An 18,890-nucleotide genomic window follows, 5' to 3' on the forward strand; every position below is an offset into this window, starting at 1 on the left:
TATCACATAGACACCGCCTGTGTCTCGGAGATGGTTGGTTATTAATGTAGTTATTAATACCGGGAGTTGGGTACCTGTGCAGTTGTGTCCGTCTCCAGTGAAACCAGGCTTACATTGGCAGGTGTAGTTGTACTTTGTGCTGTAGCAGTCGGCCATTTCGTGGCAGGGGAAACGATAGGGAGGCAGGCAGAGGTCTGGCAAGGTGACACAGAGAAACCAGATCAAGGACAAACATGATGAATCGGTCCAAGAGCGTTTCCCAGACCCGACGGTGGGACTGGGACTCATTCCCGCACAAAGAAATCCATCATTTCCTAATGGACGCAGAGTAAACTCGCTGCCGGGCCGTCATTATTTACATGGCTCTGTCTTTTACCCCTGACATGAACATCTGGACTGCATGCAGGTAAGTTTCAGCCGCGTCACATTCACACCTGGCATCGTAAAACACGGCTCTTGCATCTTCTCTGTCCTGCACCAGACTCAGTCATGTACACTTTCTTTAGCAACATTTACATCCTTTAAAATGAGCACACAGGATGCACGTTCACACCTGGTGTAAATGGGGCCTTGCACTCAATTTTTATTTAATTATATCTAATTTTATTATGACTGTGATCTTTAATTTGTTTATCTATTTATGCGAAGGTCTCCTTTAAATTGAATATGTTCAGTCAAGAGCATTAATCCATAACGGCCCAGAAGGTCGTTCCTATGCGCAAAATACAGTCTTGCAAGAATTGTATTGCATTTTATTGATTGATTTTATTCAAGATAGACAGATTGATTGACTGATTGATTGAATAGCTCAAGCAAACGTGCGCTGCCACTGATTCATTATCTGGTGTGCCACTGACCGTTCTTAAAACACTTGTATCCCGGTTTGTCGTGGTGGATGGTGTGATTGGGACATTGTCCACAGGTGAACAGCTCCGGCTCTGGCTCCGGCTGGCACGCCACGCCTGGAAAACACGGCTTCCCTCGACAGGCATCCGTGACGTTCCCGCAAAACTTCCCGCTGAATCCCTTCGGGCAGAGACAGCCCACCACCTGGAGAGAGAAACAAACACATACACACCACATAAACTGAACGTCTGAACACATTCAACTGATTCTACATGTCAGAAATCTACATCACCGACTTTCTGTTCTTTGCATTTGAAGAATTCACGTCTTTTGAGCTGAAATTTAGTCTCTGATCATAATACTTTTTGAGTATGTTACTTCTCTATGTAAAATATTTTTTTCTCTGCTAATTTGACCAGACATACATACACCTTTAAGATAAGATAAGATACTTTATTGTCATTATACACGCATGTACAACGAAATTAAGGTGCACAGCCAGGATGTGGACTCATAAGAAGAATAAAAGAATAAATAGAATTTAAAAAAACAAAAAAACAAAAACAAAGCATGCATCACCTGGTGGTCACCTTCTTCTATTTATCTATAAATTAGTTAAACTCACTGGGATGATTTGAATGAATGGAGATTATGACATGAGTTGCTTTCTAAAAGAAAAACGAGAATCCACTCATTTGATAATTATCTTTGCTCTTAAAGTGGTAATTAGTGCCTCAGGTGAACTGGTACACAGCATAAACAACACAAACACTATTGAAAATAATTTTTCTATGCTTTTTCAATATTATTTCAGGCATTTTTTGGTGATGCAATACTAATGAGGGATGGAGAACCTACAGATATTGATTACACCTATGACTTGTAGAAAAGGGAAGCTGAGGTCACTTCTGTCACCTTATTTTTTATTATTATTGTGGGGTTGTTGCATTTTCTCCTTGCAACTGTGGCGTGCCATTAGTATTGTCATTCAAAAATGTAAAATATACCTGGAACTTCCCCTTCAGGTGGTTTTCCGTGATGCTGTCATACTGGCAGGTGCCTCCGTTGTGGCAGCCGCAGACCTGCAGGAGGGGGGTGAACAGGGAGGTGACGAGGCCGTCGCTCACGCTGATGATCAGCTGCTCCGGCTGCGTGCTGAGGGGCGTCCAGGTCAGGAGGCCATCATCTGGGACAGAGGACAGCAGGGTCATGCAACAGCACTGCTAAAATGAAAACGACTCAAATGACGATGTCAAGAGAAAAATGTTTAGATGGATTTCCTTATAATTCACGCTCTTCTGAGTCTGAAGTGGCTTAATGTCTGTGGATCTATGAGCACTGACTGTCCATTTCACTCTCATTTCCTATTTTTATCCCAACAAAATTTGATCTCTCGACTGTATTTGAAGGTTCAGGTCAGTTATTGTACATATGACACATAATACACATTAATGTTGGCAGTATGACTGAGAAAAAAAGGCCATATCACCATTTTGATGAAATATAACAGCAAGTAGAAAGACAGGGGATCCGCAGCTCACATGTACATCAGGAGAAAACAACAATCTTTTATGCTGTGCCAGTCTTCTCTGCATTGTGTATGCTAATGTAGGTGTGTGTGTGAGTGTCTGTGTGTGTGTGTGTGTGTGTGTGTGTGTGTGTGTGTGTCATCCATCCCCCTGACTCAAATGTCCAACTTGCAGAAACACGTCAACAGCAGCACCTCACCATCCCACTCACAAATGTAACGTCATCTGCAACAACAGCGGGCTTTCTTGGCACCAAGGCTGTTTATATTATATGTATGTGTGTGTGTGTGTGTGTGTGTGTGTGTCTCACTGCGACCGATGAAGGTCTGTGGAGGCCCGGGGAAGACCACTGAGTAGGTGACCGGGTCTCCGTTGTCATCCTGGGCGATGACCTGCACGCTGACAGTCGAGTTGATTTTCCCCCTGATCACTGTGGGCTCTGTCACTATGGGAGGCATGTTGGCTGCATAAAACACAGGATAGCATATCAGATATTGCCACTTTCAAGTACCTGGAAACAAGCAAAGTAAACCAATAGCCTCTCTAGCCCTCTCTTTCCCTGGCACTCTGCTCTGGTATTACCATTCTCCGTTCACATGAATACTGAAGCTGCACAGCCCTATCTTTTGCTCTACCGATTTTTTTTTTTTTTTTTTTTTTGTGATCTCTGATTGGAAGAGATTCAAGATTCAAGATTCAAGATTCAAGATTTATTCGTCACATGCATGAATGTACAGGTACAGCAGCAGTGAAATGTAATTGCAACAAGTCCAGCACTGTGCAAGTAAAAAATAAAAATAAAAAATAAAATAATAATAACGATAATAATAATAAAAAAATAAAATAAAATAAAATAAAATAAAAATAAAGATAAAATAGAAAGAATATATGACATTCCTATATACAATGAACAACCTGTATACAATATACAACAATATACAAAAAGTACAAATAAGTAGGTATGTGAAGGTTATGTGACTGCTGCACTCACTCAGGAGTATCAGCTAACTGTGTGAAATGTAAGGTGGGTCATTCCATGTCATTTCACCAAATTTTCAGGACATCCCACGCACTTGGGGTCTCAAAAAATTCTGAAAAATTCACCAGTTGTTCCATATGTATCCAATAGGCACACTGTAAAAATTTTAGTTTGCTCGGATGGATACTTTTTGAGATACGGCCAATTTAGTGAGGGGGGTATGTGTCGATTTTGGCGTATCCTTATTTTTCCTCCATTTTCACGTGTCAATGTCTCAGGAACTACACCACATAGGAAACTGAAATTTGGTACGACAATACACCTCCACCTACTCTCTCAGAATGTACAAAAACATCTGTCATACATCATAACTGGGAGGCACGCCAGCCCCTCAAAAAAGCATGTGGGCCCATAACCGCATGTGGGAATGTCTTAAAAATTCTTCTCTCTGTTTTTATTTAAAGTTCAAAGCTTACCCTTTCTTGGGATATAAAACAATTTTTCTTTATGCAAGTTCTTCATGTTTTTTTATCCCAAACATTTCAGAATTTTTTGAGACCCAAGTGCATGGGCCATTTGTTGAAATGACATGGAATGACCAGGTGCAAAAAAAAAAAAAAAATGTTTTCAGTACCAACTAGGCAATCAGGGCAGTTTACCAAAGGTCTGAGCCAGTCTGTAGTGTTTCCTTTGGGCCTCCAGGCTCTGCAGGCCGAGCTCGGGGCTGCCGGAGGCCAGGCTGTCGTAAACGCACTGCATGCTGTCCTCGCAGGTCTCCTTCAGCTCGTCCAGCTCGGCCAGGCTCACGCCGGCCAGCAGGTCCTCGGCGGAGACAGGAACCAACGACACCGTTGAAGCTGTGGAGGACAGGAGGCTCTCTGGGAGCGGGACGGCCCCTGCAGACACACATACACACACACACACAGATTTGGGTAAAAACACAGGCACCTTTATGGATGTAGAAGCCGTATGCTGTCCTATTAAAATCCTATTAAATATGTTTATTGTAGTACGGTTTGGTGGAGATGGCTTTTCATTATATTTGTCTGTACTGTACATTTTTTGTTGACCACTTTACTTGGCCTCAGATTGATTTGCTTTAACTGTGTGAATGGACTTTCAGGGATGCTGAAACTTTCCCTGAAAGAGAAAATAAATGGTTAAGCGAATGTTTTACTGGCGCGTCACAAACACATCCCCTCCTTTAGCCCCTCAGTGGCCTGTGGTCGCATCTGGTAGCCACTATAATGTCCTCTTATTGGTTTCTGTTTTATCACAATGTGTCACTTTAGTCTCATTTACTATTGAAGAATTTCCAATTTTTGATAATTTAGTTTTTATACTTTATTTTACTTTATTGTAATTTTTAGGGTCTTTGTTGGTTCTGTACATATGGCACTACTTTTATTTTACTTAAATCTGTTCTTGCAAGTCATTGTGAAGCACCTGGTGACTGTGGTTTTGACATGTGCTGAATAAATAAAGTTGATTGTTTGTTGTTGTGATACGGCCACCAGCATGTCTCCACCCTCAGGCCTCCGTCATCAGCCTCTAAAACTAAACTAAACCCATAAAGGATTTTGTGTTGACTTACCCTTGGAAATAACCTTATTTGTATTTTATTTGTAGATGCAGCTGCTTCTACTCACAGGACAGGCCGAACAGATGCAGGCTCTCCTCCGCGGGGGGGTTGAGGTCAGGCAAGGGGAGGAGCCTGCCGTCGGACATGAGGAAGTCGTCGGTGCGGTTGGAGCTCCAGAGGCCCAGCAGGCCCACCGTGCGGTTGTAGAAGGTCTGGGGTACCTCCACTATGGCCGCCAGCTGGCTGCAGCCCGCCGTCCGCCACACCAACACGTGGAGCCCGCCGGCGTACACCACCGCACAGCGACTCATCGACAGACAGCGCACAGCGAAGCCCTGCTCGCCCATGTGCACGACACCTGGGAGGACGGAGAAGAAAATGAGAGAATAACAGACTCATTTCTTTTAAAACAAGTGAATCTGCCAGTGGGATGAGATCGTGCCACTTGTTTCCAATGCAGCTGCACTTGTTTAGGGAATTTTCTAGGAAGAAGTATAAATATGATGACACAAGGCAGAGTGAGTCAGATCAGCCCACTGGGATTTAAAAAAAAAAAAAAAAAAAAAAAAAAAAAAAAAAAAAGATTCAGTAAAATTCTGGAAACAAGTGGATCATCTCATCCCTCTGGCAGATTTTTTTTTTGTTTTTGTTTTACTTTGAAACATGACTTACAAGGAAACGTCTGCAGGGAATTTTTTTGTTCATTATTCCCTTCAATCCACATGATCCACCGTGTAAATAAACCAGCTTTGGAGTGGCTGTAAGGTTTATTTTTTCACTTCGATGGAGCCAGGCTAACGACTCCCATAGACTTCAAGTCTTTATGCTAAGCTAACACAAAATGCTACCCACAGCAACCAAACCACTGGATGCACAGAGGTGAAAATGGTATCCAGCAGTCAAGACAGTCAGAAAAGGGGATTTTGCCTAAAATGTTGGAATATTCCTTTAATTGCCATGGAAGGACACAAGCTCTTGCTGGATTGTAAGTTTGTGGTTCACACTGACATGTTTGGTTGTAAAACATGAACTGAAACACAATTACTAAACACACTTTATTTTTTTATTTATTGACTGAATCTTTATTTATTTTATTTAATCTCTTATTCAAGGAAGGCCCCTCCAGTATAACAGCAGCTGTACAAATAAAAACAGTAGTTTCATATAGACAACCCAATTAAAAATGAAGATACACATTAATAAAGGCATGTATGTTATGTTTTAGGTGTGGAAATGCTGATAGCAGAGTAACCGAGGTCAAATGAAATGGCCATTTAACCAGGACATCAAAAAACGCACACAACAGCAATGTAAAATGTTTTTGTGTACGGTGATAAGTAAGTGGAACCCTGTCTTTTTATTGGCCTCAACCTGAATGCTTTCATATAACATCATTTTAAAGCCGAGCTGGAGATCCTTCGTGATCCTTACCAACAGAAACTGGGACCTGAACATCGTCCACCAGAAGCTGCAGCCCTTCTCCTTCCTCGGCACACCTCCACTCAACCTGAAACAGCACAGTCAGGCCAAATGTCATGCACAACTCATCTCTGGCGTTTCTTTTTTCTTACTTGAATGACCAGAGGGGTGGGGTTTGCTCGCTGCGGCGCCCCCTACAGCGAACCCCACCTCTCTGGTCCTGCAGTGAGCTCAAAACAAATGCAGAAATGCTATTTAAATCCAAATCCGGGGGAAAGCAACACCTTTACTTTCTGCATCTCTTAGTGAGGATACACAAACTCTCTGTCTCTCGCTCTCTGTGACACACACTTTCCCTTCACACACACACACAAACGCACACAAACACACAAACCCAGCCTGACCTTGCCGATGCCCTGGTGGAAGGCAGCCATGCGCACCACCACTGGGACCTGTCTGGGCTGCGCGTCGGTCTGCAGCCTGTCGGTCTCTCCTTGCAGGGTAAAGATATTAGAGCCGGTGGTGGAGGACAGCCGCACGATCACAAACTCTCCCAGGGCCTTGAAGGAGTACTCTGTCCCGTCGAAGGTGATGAAATGGAGGCTGCCGTACACCATCGCTGCAAGAGAAACACGCGTTCAACACGATGCTCTCAAGGCAAGAATTTACAGATCTGTGCCGTGTTGAGGTCGTCTCTGATTAACAGAACGGTAAATGTGAGGAAATGCAAAACAAAAACAAAAAGTGCACTATGAAAGCCTCTTCATTCTTACTTTTTCATACATGCGTCATAAGTGTTGGATGATAGGATAACAGATTACTATTTACCTTGTTAAGCGTGCAATAAGCAATGAAACTATTTTAATGACTTCATCAAAGTCATGTGACTCATTACGTTTGATTGCTTTTTGATTTACCTTTCTGACAAATGTTTTATACTCGACAATAAAGCTGAAAAGTCCAAGAAACACAAGTTTAAACCAGGCAGTGTGAACCGCACAACTCAACACTGACTGTCAAATTTTCACTAAAAATTATTTTTATTGAAAGTTCCTCGGTGGAACTTGAATTAAGATCAGAAAGTTTTGTTTTTCAGACAAATCACATGTCTGTCAATCACAAACAATAAACTGCCTCGGGCAAATTCAAGCAAGAGAATCAATCAGACACAGCGCTGAAGATTCGAGTGCATGCTGCCAAATGAAGGGAACCCCTTTGAAATCACCAACATTTTGATGAGTGATTGAATTATATTTTTTTTCTCAGTGACTATAACAGAATACAATTCCATTTATTTTGCAGTTTAACTGGTGATGTGTAACTAGTTCCTCCCTCACACTGTGTGTCACTGAGCCCTGCACACCTAAACAGAGTGAACTTAGAGCCAAATCACCGCCGCCGCCACATCCCTCTCAAGAGCCTCAAGAAAATCTCAGCTCATCACCAGTATTTTGCAGCAGCGTTTAAATAGTCCATTTGATCTGACAAAATGCTGACAACACAGCAGCTGACTGGATGGATAATGCATTAGAAGGAAGCGGAGCAGCCGTGCACCGTGTTTTTAAGGTATTTTTCTACATGCATACATGCAAACACACATGTGCCATATGTTTGTGGATGCAGATGTTATTTCACCATGCCTAACCCCACTGGAGTGGCACAAATTTGGAGGAACAATGTCATTATTTAGTCATTGTAACAGATTATTAGATGTAGATTATAAAGCTTTGGGCTTAGAGAGAACATTTGTCCTGAATGCTTCTTAATTTGACTTGATTTTTTTTTTTTTTTTTTTTTATTTAAATGTGGTTTTCAGTCAATACATGCAGGCAATTTTGCTGATTTTAAGCTTTACAACTCAAATCTCTACAAATCCCAGCTAACTCCCAAGACTGGAGTCAAGCAAACTATAATCTACATTTTACAGTTAATGTACTGAAGAATATTCAGGTGTTTGTCAGCTCATTAGTCTTATTTTGCTTTTTTTTTTTTTTTTTTTTGTCCCTCACCGACACCCTGTGTTGTCTTTTTGGTCGGGCTGGAGACGCCACTGGTGTCCCAGTCGTAACCTTGGCAACGGTCCAAAGGTCGCTTGCTCAGGTAAAGGTGGCACATAGGAGACTCGATGCAACACCACTCGAACGGCAGGAGATCCTTTTCTGTAGAGAGAGAGAGAGAGAGAGAGAAATATTTCATCAAACATTGTGGAAGAAAGGTGGAGGTGTGGTCATGTGACCTGCAGAAACCTGTGGCTCTAAAAGTCGAGGTGCATCGGCTCCTTAGAGGCTGAAGAGTTTATCACTGAACTCCATCAGCTCTGTTTATCCTACAGAAACTCCAGAGATTTATTTCCCCCCCGTGACTCGGTCTTTTACATCATTTGTTCACTCAGCTATGATTCACACACCATCCTGTATCTCAGGCACCGCTGATCTGACTTTGACAAAACTTTGGGAAATGATGCATCTCAGTTCTGGGCTCAGTGAAACACCTCCTGGTCCACGGAGGAACTTCATCTACTGCTCAAAACGAGGTGACAAATCTGTTGCTCAGGCAGGGACTTCATCAACACAGCGGCACTGTTTATCGTTTATTTTGTTCTCGGTCAAAGATGAGGAGAAAATTATAGAGGGTAAAGACACACATACTGGACACACAGTGCAAACACTTGGCCTCAGAAAACTTTAATCATCCTGGCTGATTACCAAAATTATCCTGGCCACGTAGACAGCCACCTAAGGCACCAACCAATCATGGGGAAAAAGTGAAATAAATAAATAGATATTTTTTTTAGTGTGCCCTTGGGACAGAGAAGAGATAAAATGCAATGAATTTCATGTCCCTGCAAAAATCAAACATGCCTGCCTTGAACCACTCTCCATTTCACCATTGAACTGATAATAATCACACAATTTTGATATTTACTAATTTTATATTTGTAAATTAGTTAGGAAGTTGTCTTATTGTGCCCAGGGCCCCCTGTTGGCTGATGAACTTTTATTGTAATATTTTTTATCTATTCACTCAAGTTTTGGAAAAGCCAGAAGCTCGATGTAAAAGCTACTTCACTGTGTGCTAAATTGAAAGACAGTGTTAAGCAGACATGAAGGTGAATACATCATGACTAAGTTTTTTGTAAAACTGGAATACTTAACGGATGTATTACAGTGACAATACAAGGGTGAACTTCCTGGGCCACATGATTGGGCAAATCAAACCAGATATACAGTTTGATTTATTTTGTCAACAAGGGGTCAGAGAAAACCAGGGTTTGGTGAGTCATTCAGAAGAATATGTGTTACCTAAATGATTCTGTGTGGTTTGTCCGGAGAAGTAGCGCTCGCTGTACCCGGCCAGCAGAGGACCCTGGGGGTCGTACACACACCTCTTCCCTGACCCATGTTCGTTGGACAGGATGGACTCGACGGCGTGGCCCCTGCTGGCCCCCCAGCGCAGACCCCTGGACCTCTTCACTCTGGAGGTCTGATCGGTGGGCAGCGTCTCCGGTCTGAAGGCCAGGTCCTCCACCGCCTGGGTGCGGGTGCAGGGGCACGGAGGAATGCCCGTCGCCCACTCCGCAGGGTGAGGCTCCGCCATCGCCCACACCTGGCACCTGAGACGGGGATCCGGGTCTCCCCTCTCCTGGCCTGTTAGATCATACACCAGCTGGCCTGGCTTTCTCATGGTGCCCACCACCTGCTGGGGCCTGTATCGGCCCCCGGGGCCAAACAGGTTCTCCGGGGGGTCGGTGATCTCATTGTGAAAGTTTTTTTGTCCGTTTGTATAGCCGATGAGAGCGTTGTGGTGGACTCTCCGGCCAGGACCCCACTGCATCTCCCCGTACCGCAGCAGGGCGAAGGAGCGGAGCCCGTCCGTGGTCAGGATGCACTGGAAGGTGTTCGTCTGAAAACAACAGAGTCAGTGGATAACATGACAACCCACCTGAGCTCAGGCTTCTGGTTTATTTACAGAGTACACTTTACCCACTTTTTAGCAGGACATACATCTTCCCAATGTAAATTCATATTGTAAATAATTGTAAAACTTCAGCCAATTATATGAGGCAATGTCAGTATTTTATTTTATAGTTGGATTTTAAAGATCACATGTAAGATTGCCCTCTTTGCGTAAAACAGTAGCTCAGTTACTTTTACATTAAGTGGCTTTTTAGTAAGCTACTTTTTAATTTAAGTTAAGGTAAAATTACTTGTATGAATATATTTTTTCAGTAAGGCTACAGTTCTTCTACATGAACAGGATGCTTTAGCTATCTTTTCACTCCTGGTAACACAACACAAGAACAACAGGACTTCACATTCAGTGCAAAAGGACATTGAAGGACAGTCAATCGACCCGTTGTTTTCTGTCTGGGAGGGCGGTGGGTGGGGGGATGGAGGTTCACCAAATGATTAATGGGATAGTAAAAAGACCTATTTCTGCTACACAACATTATCAGTTTGTCTGTGTCATTTGTTCTCAAATTGTTGCTGTATTCCCCTGTGAAATACCAGACTGGATTCCAGCCTCTTGGCCTCGGCAAATTAATCAAGCAACCTGAACGCTATACTTTTTCAATTAGGCACGGCTCCATTTTGAGAGTTTGCATGCCAGATAATTGAGATCCATGGCAACAAGCAGGTGACAGCAAACATACTCTATCTACACCCAGCATTCAATGACTTTATCAAAAATGGCCCCAAGGTGGCGCCAAAAGGGAGGAGACGACTGAGGCCTGAGAGTCCTGTTGGAGCTATGATGGCTCTCTGCAGTCTGCATTCCTCCAGCTGACACTGAGCTCACATTGCACACAACAAAAGAAAATAAACTAGGACAAACACACAAGCAAACAATAACATGCCTCCTTTCACTAACCCGTTTCCCATCTACATTTCAGACTCCTTCAGAGTCAGCAGCCCAAAAGTTTAACAAGCTGATACTAACCTTCATAAACACAATTCTTAAATCTCCTATAATTTACTCATATGGTATTAAATAGAGGTTGACCCACAGATGTTAAGACCTACACCATGTTCTGATCAGGTCGATGTATAACTGATGAATGATTTTGTTTTCTGAATTAACTCTTTGATTAAGTCTGACTGAGATGATGCCATAAAGTCAATGCAGTATACTTTATACTGTACTGTACTTGAATAACAATTTACTCAACTCTGATGATGTCCCAAAACCATCCCACCTGGTTTCCAAGATATGCTTCCACATATAAACCAGATTCTTAGGATAAACAAGAATTATTTTTCAGTGATGATTTAACCCAGCTCTGAAACAGGCATGTTCCCTTCTGTGGATACAGGGCGGTAGGTCCAGTATACAGATCACCCACTGCCAAAGATGGAAAGTGCTTTCTTACTTTACCATATTTTGTGATATGGCTGAAATTTAAAAAAAAAGAAAAGAAAAGAAAAGAAAGAAAAAAAAGATGTAATCGGTATCAACATACTTTTATGCATTGTTGTGTTTCAAAATACTAAAACTGCAGAATTACTTTGCATATTCAGAACTGTGTAACATAAAACACGTCATAAAAAATTCATCTGTATTTTGGAGTGACTGTCCAAACTGTCATAACGGATGTATTATGTATGTTGCAATACTTCTCGTTACACACACCTTTTCTGATAAACCTGGTTCGTGTGTGGGAAGTAGTTATGGTGAGGTTAGATTTCATCAGATTTCATTGTTCTGAATGGCACTTAGTCCATATTGCCCAACTGTATTTTTTGACTTTGTTTGAACAATACCTCTGATTGGTTGACCTGGAAGGAGACGGGCCTCGCACGGTCCCAGGTGATCTTCAGGATCCAGGCGGGGGTGAAGGGCAGCTTGTTCCTCCGCTCCTCGAACTCTGTGACGTCGTCCGCCGTACGGTTGAAAACTATCTGGGAGTAGATGTCTGACACATTCAGCTGATGGTATTCCTATGAGATTGAGAGGAAAATGTGAAGAGAATGACAAAGGTAAAAAGAGGAAGTTTGCTGAATCCATGTATATGACCAGACAGCTTGCATGGAAAATCCCTGAAATATGATCTGACTTGATAAAATGAAAATATTGTGGTGGTCATTAGACATCTAAAAAAAGAAAGAAAAAAAACCCGACAACATTACATAAACTTTGCAGCCACCACTATGCAATGTGTTTCACAGAAAGAAAAAAAAAACTAAACTTTTACCATACAGTGTCTCAAATTTTCTTTCTTTTTTTCAGCAAGATACAAACAGTCAAAACTCTCTGCGATGCACTGAAGCCAAAACAGACTTCCTCCTCGGGGACGATATAACAGGCCTACAGACAGTCATTTTTGGTTATGACTATGTTTTGACCCAGGCATGACATTCAATTTGCCGATGACCTCTGACCTGATAGAGCAGCTGGGCGTCCCCGAGGGTGAGGTCAGCATCATCCCAGAAGGCCGCCACTAAAACCAAACTCTCATTGCCATGAAAACCATTGTGGAAGGGGAGAGGAAGCAGAAGTTGGTCGTTCTCAGTGACGGACTGAAACTGGACGAGCCCGTTATCAGAAAACTGAAAGACAGACCGAGAGAGAGAGAGTTTAAAATTAACAATTGGTTCAGTGGGATGAAATATAACTTAATTATTTAACATCTGAATTTGAATGCACCAATCATGTCACTGAAATAAAAAAAAAAAAATAACCCTTAGCACTTTTCTGATATTGATTTCCGCCATATCACCCAGCCCTAGACTCACCAATGTTCAATTTTTCCTCTGTATTTTGGTGCTGTATTCTATTGTGTTCAACTGTATTCAACTATAGAAAATTGATTGCTTAGATACTCACATAAACCCTGTCGTATAATTTACCCATAAAGGGGAAGCCCATTGGGGGTGTGATGTACGGAGAGTTTACATCCGCTGTAGTCACCTCCACTCTGTCATCACCGACTTCGTCTCCAAACGGGTACAGGTCACTCTCTGTTGGGGCAGAACAGTCAGTCAGCCAGCAGCACATACTGATATACAGTCAGCAACAATACCATCAAGTGATTTGATAGGATGAGTTGAGCTGATTAGTTGCACTTCATCAAATTTCATTTATCATAGTTTGTTTTACCCTACTCAGAGAACAGATGGACATGAAAACCTTTTATCTTTAATTATGGTGATGTTCATGCTTTCACTTCTGAAAGCATGAAGGGAGACAAGATATCCTACTGTTTTGAGGAAATTCTGCAATACTTAGATTTATTAAAAAAAAAAAAAAACCCCAAAAAAAACCCTTTCAAAGCCCATTACAGGAACTAAAAAAGGCATGGTTGCCCATGTGAAAACAAAGCTGTTTTGTTCTGATTAAATAACCCCCCACTCTCATCTGGAACCCCAAGCAGGTCAAAACAAATGGCAAAATGAGATATACCCCACCCTTTTGTGCCATCTCTTTGCACATTGTGCCGTTCACAGGACAAGAACAGGTGAAAGACCCTAGCAGGTTGGTACAGGATGTTTGCCCAGGGCATGCCATGGGTGACATACACTCATCCCGATCTGCACATCCTCCTTTTCCATGACCGTTACCCTGGGTGGCATCCCAGCCCCGATTGCATGAGCAACTGAAACCCCCTACGTGGTTGGAGCAGGTGGCAGCGGGGTGACACTGCCCATTATCCTGTTGGCATTCATCTAAGTCCACACAGAGTGTCCCGATGCCCAGGAAGCCCGGTGAACACATACACAGAAAGGAGCCTTGAGTGTTATGGCAACGAGCGCGGGCGTGGCAAGGTTTGCTTAGGGCTATACATTCGTCCACGTCTTCACACCAGGTGCCATTGCCGGTGTGGCCTTCAAGGCAGCGGCATGAAAAAGACCCGGGGCTGTTCCAACAATGTGCCATAGGGTGGCACGGTGCATTCTCACATTCGTTGGTGTCAACGCACGCCCCGTCCTCCTCATGATACCCTTTTGGACAGGAGCAGTTGTACGCTCCAGGCTGGTTGGTGCACACTTGGTCCGAGCGGCAGGTGGTGTTTTCCATGCATTCGTCTATATCTTCGCAGCCCAGGTTGACAGGCATGTATCCGGGAATGCAGAAGCACAGGAAGGACCCCACTGTGTTGTTGCACATTGAGTGCTCAGGGCAAGGGGTGCCACTGGGGTCAGCACACTCATCCACATCCTTGCACTGTGCACCATCAAGAGTGAAACCACTATCACAGGGGCAGTAGTAGGACCCAGGAACATTGATACATGTAGAGTTGGGCTGACATACCGAGGAGTTTAAGGAATCTGCACATTCATCTACATCAACACATTCTGTCACATTGCTCCAGAAGCCTTGGATGCATTCACAGTAATATGAGCCAGCAACATTGATGCATGTCCCGTTAGCACAAAGTGGCCCCAGCTCAGTCACATTGCATTCATCAATATCCACACACAGGTCATCCATGCTGGAGAATCCTAGGTCACAGAGGCAAACGTAACTGCCGTTGGTGTTGATGCATGTGCTATGCTCAGGGCAGGTGGAGTTCTCTAGGCACTCATCAATGTCCTCACAAATGCTGTTGTTCCATTGATAACCTTCCCAGCACTCGCAGAAAAAAGATCCCACTGTGTTTATGCAGTCTGAGATGTTCGGGCACTGGACAAGGCCAAGATCGCACTCGTCTACATCCAAACACAGAGAGTTGTTAGCAGAAAAGCCAGGGTCACATGGACACTGGTAGCTCCCCTCTACATTGGCACAGGTGCTGTTGTTGGGGCAAAAGAAGTTCCTCATCATGCACTCGTTCATGTCTTCGCAGTGCGTCCCATTGCCATGATAACCTTCCCAGCAGTCACAAATATAGGAGCCATTGGTGTTGAAGCAGTAAGAGAATGCTGGGCAGATCTCAGCTAGGCCAATGTCTGATTGGTTGCACTCGTCCACATCCAAGCAGTCTGTGCCATTGCCTTGATAACCATCTAGGCAGTGGCAGTAGAAGGAACCCAGATCAAGGTGGCACTGTGCTTGGGGGTGACAGACACTACTGGTGTTCAGGCAGTCATCTTCACTCACACATGTACCCTGGTCATACACCAGGCCCAAGATACAGGAGCAATTGTAGGACCCAGGGGTATTGTTGCAGGTCATGTTCCTGCCACAGGTTGTAGCCAGCTGACATTCGTCCACATCCTCACAAACAAAGCCATCCCCCTGGTACCCATCCAAGCACTGGCAGAAGTAGGACGCGTTCGTGTTTCTGCACAAAGCCTGGCTGCTGCAGTTGTGGGACTGTTCACACTCGTTCACATCCTGGCAGTCAAAGCCATTTCCCTCTGTGCCGGGTGGGCAGGTACAGTTGAAAGATCCAGGTGCGTTAGTGCAGCGGGCAACTGGATGACATCCACCATTTTGGAGTTGGCACTCATCAATGTCTATAATTCATCCAAAATGGGACAGTGTCAGGGAAACAGCCCCAAGTTATGCTAAAAGAAAGCCCACAAGGAAGTCCAAACATGAGGGCAAAAGGATAAAGTGGTTTTTGATGAGGAATGGATGCTTACCAGAGCAGTTTTTCCCGTTGCCTGTGAAGCCGCTGAGACAGAAGCAGAGGTGGCTGCCTATGGTGTTTTCACACTCGGCAAACTCACTGCACTCCTGCTGGCCCGTTTCACACTCATCCAGATCTAGAAGCATTAAGGACAGGGGGACGGAGGATGAGAGAGGGAGACAGGAAGGACGAGAGGAAAAGGAAGAATTAGGCTTCACAGCATCGTAACATATGACATCACATTATCAAAGTTTAATTTTGTTTGTGTCGATTGAAATGAACAAGCCCTTGATACATGGACTGGCATGATGTACGTGTTAAAATTCTTAATGTGTGTTTTAGTCCTTCTTGGCTTAAAGCCATTAAGAGATTATTTTCAAATTGTAGTCACCCATGCCTAAATTTATTTGCTTTCCCATATTACACAGAAACTGTAAGCATAAAAGGTGTTTTTGAACAGTAGGCCAGCCAAAAAGCCAAAATACAGATATTATTATCATGATTGTTTTTACAAAAAAGACAAAATATGAACTTTTTGAACCTTTGTAACACGTTGTGAAGGAATGCCATGAGACTGCTACTGAAACTGTCCGTGTATCAAGAATTATGAAATTCAAAAATTAGAAAGCTTTTTCAATAAATTATCTTCTATTCCTTGTTTTTTGTTGCTATGACAGAGCTTGAGTCTGTTTTTTTTTTATCTTCTATTTTGAATAAGCAAATTATATGACCCACTCATCCAGACTCAGTTATTATGGTTTAAGAGATTTTTTTTTTGAAAAAGTGAACTGTATTTTACCAACACACTCCGTCCCGTTGTTTGTATACCCTTGTTTGCAGATGCAGGCAAAGGATCCTGGGAAATTCACACATACTGTCTCATTTTGGGGGCAAACATTTTCCCTTTGGCACTCATCTATGTCAGAGCAAGCCAGCCCATCGCCAACATGGCCGAGGTCGCACACACACTGGTATCCAGCAGGTGAAGGGTGGCACAGCCCTTGAGGATGGCAGGCAGGGTTACACCCTTGACTGGGTGACACACAGGAGTCATTGTAGGCCACTGTACCATTCAGACAAGAGCAGACATAAGCACCAGGAGAGTTGACGCACTGTGAGATGGGTGGGCAGATGGTATCGGAGAGGGCGCACTCGTCCACATCTCGACAGGAGAAACCATCACCAATGAAACCCTGCTGACAAGAGCAGGAGAAGTCCCCTGCGATGTTGGTGCACAGCGCCCGTGGGTGACATGCACGCTCCTCCAAACACTCATTTATATCCTCACAATGGGTGGCATTCCCCTTAAAACCTCGCTTACAGGTGCAGGTGTAAGACCCGACACTGTTAAGGCATGTGGCATTGCTGTGGCATGGTTTGTCATTACACTCGTCCACATCGACGCATTCCATGGCTGCAGCGGGGCGAGAGTATCCGACCTTGCAGGGGCACTGGTACGACCCCTCAGTGTTGATGCACTGTTCGTTCTCGTTACATCGATTGTCTAGTTCCTCGCATTCGTCTATATCCTGGCAAAAAGTCCCGTTGACCAGGATGTAGCCTGACAGGCACAGGCATGAGAAGGAGCCCGGGTTGTTAAGGCATGTAGCTTTGTTCCTGCACCCTCCATTATCCACCAGACACTCATTCACATCGCTGCACTGCATCACCCCATCTCCAGAGTAGCCCACCTGACAGCTGCAATTGTAGGTGCCAGGGAGGTTCATGCAGATGCCATTAGAGTGGCACTGCTGGGCCAGTGAGCATTCATCTACATCCACGCAGGTGATGCCATCCCCCTTGTACCCGAATATACACAGACAAGAGAAAGAGCCAGGAAAATTGGTGCAGATAGCGTTGGGGCTGCATCGGCCCATGGCACACTCATCCTGGTCCAGGCACTCAGAATTGTTGTAGTAATAGCCACTGCCACACTCGCAGTCATACGACCCATCAGTGTTGATGCAGGCAACATTAGTAGGGCAGACATCGGGTGTTAAACACTCATCAATATCGTCACAGTGCCGTCCATCTCCTTCAAAACCTTCATTACAAGAGCAGTCATAGCTTCCGAGCTCGTTGTTACAAACTGCATTTGGGTCACAGTTATTCTCTCTATTGCATTCATTGATGTCTACGCATGACAGACCGTTCCCTTCAAAACCGTCATGACAGGTACACCTGTATGACCCGCTAATGTTCTCACAGTCTGCAAACATACTACAGATGTTGTCTGCACATTCATCAATGTCCTCACAGGTCTGGCCTCTGCTTTCGTAGCCATTGCTGCAGATGCAATGGTAGCTGCCAGGCAGATTTTTACAGCCTTCATAACCAGATGTTTTAGGGCACACTGCTGGATTCTCTGAGCATTCGTTTATATCCAGACACAGGTAGTTTCCGTTGCCCTTGTAGCCCTTATTACAGGTGCACATATAGGATCCAGGGTTGTTGGTGCAGGTGGCGTTCCAGTGGCAGATCCCTTTGTCAGTGCACTCGTCAATATCAGAGCACCGGAAGCCGTTGCCCTTAAAGCCCTGTCTACACTTGCAGTCTCGCCCTCCCTCGTAGTTGGTACACAGGGCATTGGCATGGCAACCACCATTTTCATTCTGGCACTCGTCGATGTCCTGGCAGGTGAAGCCGTCCCCGGTGTACCCCTCGAGACAGAAACAGCTGTAGTTTCCCCGGGTGTTCTTGCAGCTGGCCTTTTGGTGACACTCGTGCAGGCGGTTCTCACACTCGTCGACGTCCTCGCACTGCAGCCCGTTGCCGTAGTAGCCCATGCGGCAAACGCAGGTGAAGTTGTTGTTGTGCTTCATGCAGTCGGCCTGGGGGTGGCACGTCCTGCCCACCGCCTCGCAAAACTTGAGGTCAGCGACTGGAAAGAGTAGGGAGTGAGAGAAAACAAAGAGATGGGTTTTGGATCGGATTATGTCACAATTAAAAGTTGATCAGTGTATGTTAATAATGAATGTTTAGTTGGAGTGTCTATTGTCTATGTTTTGGTTAAAAAAATAT

General features: G+C 44.1%; 1 protein-coding gene across 1 annotated transcript in view; it reads right to left on the reverse strand.

Annotated features, from left to right (window-relative positions):
- The window catches only part of LOC115373122 (fibrillin-3), a 34,783-nt gene that overhangs the window by 11,431 nt on the left and 4,462 nt on the right, over positions 1-18,890 (reverse strand). Inside the window, exons 3-17 of the mRNA XM_030071386.1 lie at positions 16,669-18,750; positions 15,883-16,005; positions 13,181-13,314; positions 12,736-12,903; positions 12,118-12,294; positions 9,658-10,258; positions 8,365-8,514; positions 6,760-6,974; positions 6,368-6,443; positions 5,004-5,294; positions 4,014-4,250; positions 2,686-2,838; positions 1,854-2,032; positions 858-1,050; positions 75-194 (exon numbers count right to left, since the gene is read on the reverse strand). Coding sequence (XP_029927246.1) covers positions 75-194; positions 858-1,050; positions 1,854-2,032; positions 2,686-2,838; positions 4,014-4,250; positions 5,004-5,294; positions 6,368-6,443; positions 6,760-6,974; positions 8,365-8,514; positions 9,658-10,258; positions 12,118-12,294; positions 12,736-12,903; positions 13,181-13,314; positions 15,883-16,005; positions 16,669-18,750 — 4,899 coding nt within the window. The remainder of the gene's footprint in view (positions 1-74; positions 195-857; positions 1,051-1,853; positions 2,033-2,685; positions 2,839-4,013; positions 4,251-5,003; positions 5,295-6,367; positions 6,444-6,759; positions 6,975-8,364; positions 8,515-9,657; positions 10,259-12,117; positions 12,295-12,735; positions 12,904-13,180; positions 13,315-15,882; positions 16,006-16,668; positions 18,751-18,890) is intronic.

The sequence above is a fragment of the Myripristis murdjan genome, chromosome 15 (genome assembly GCF_902150065.1).
Source record: "Myripristis murdjan chromosome 15, fMyrMur1.1, whole genome shotgun sequence".
Lineage (NCBI taxonomy): Eukaryota > Metazoa > Chordata > Actinopteri > Holocentriformes > Holocentridae > Myripristis > Myripristis murdjan.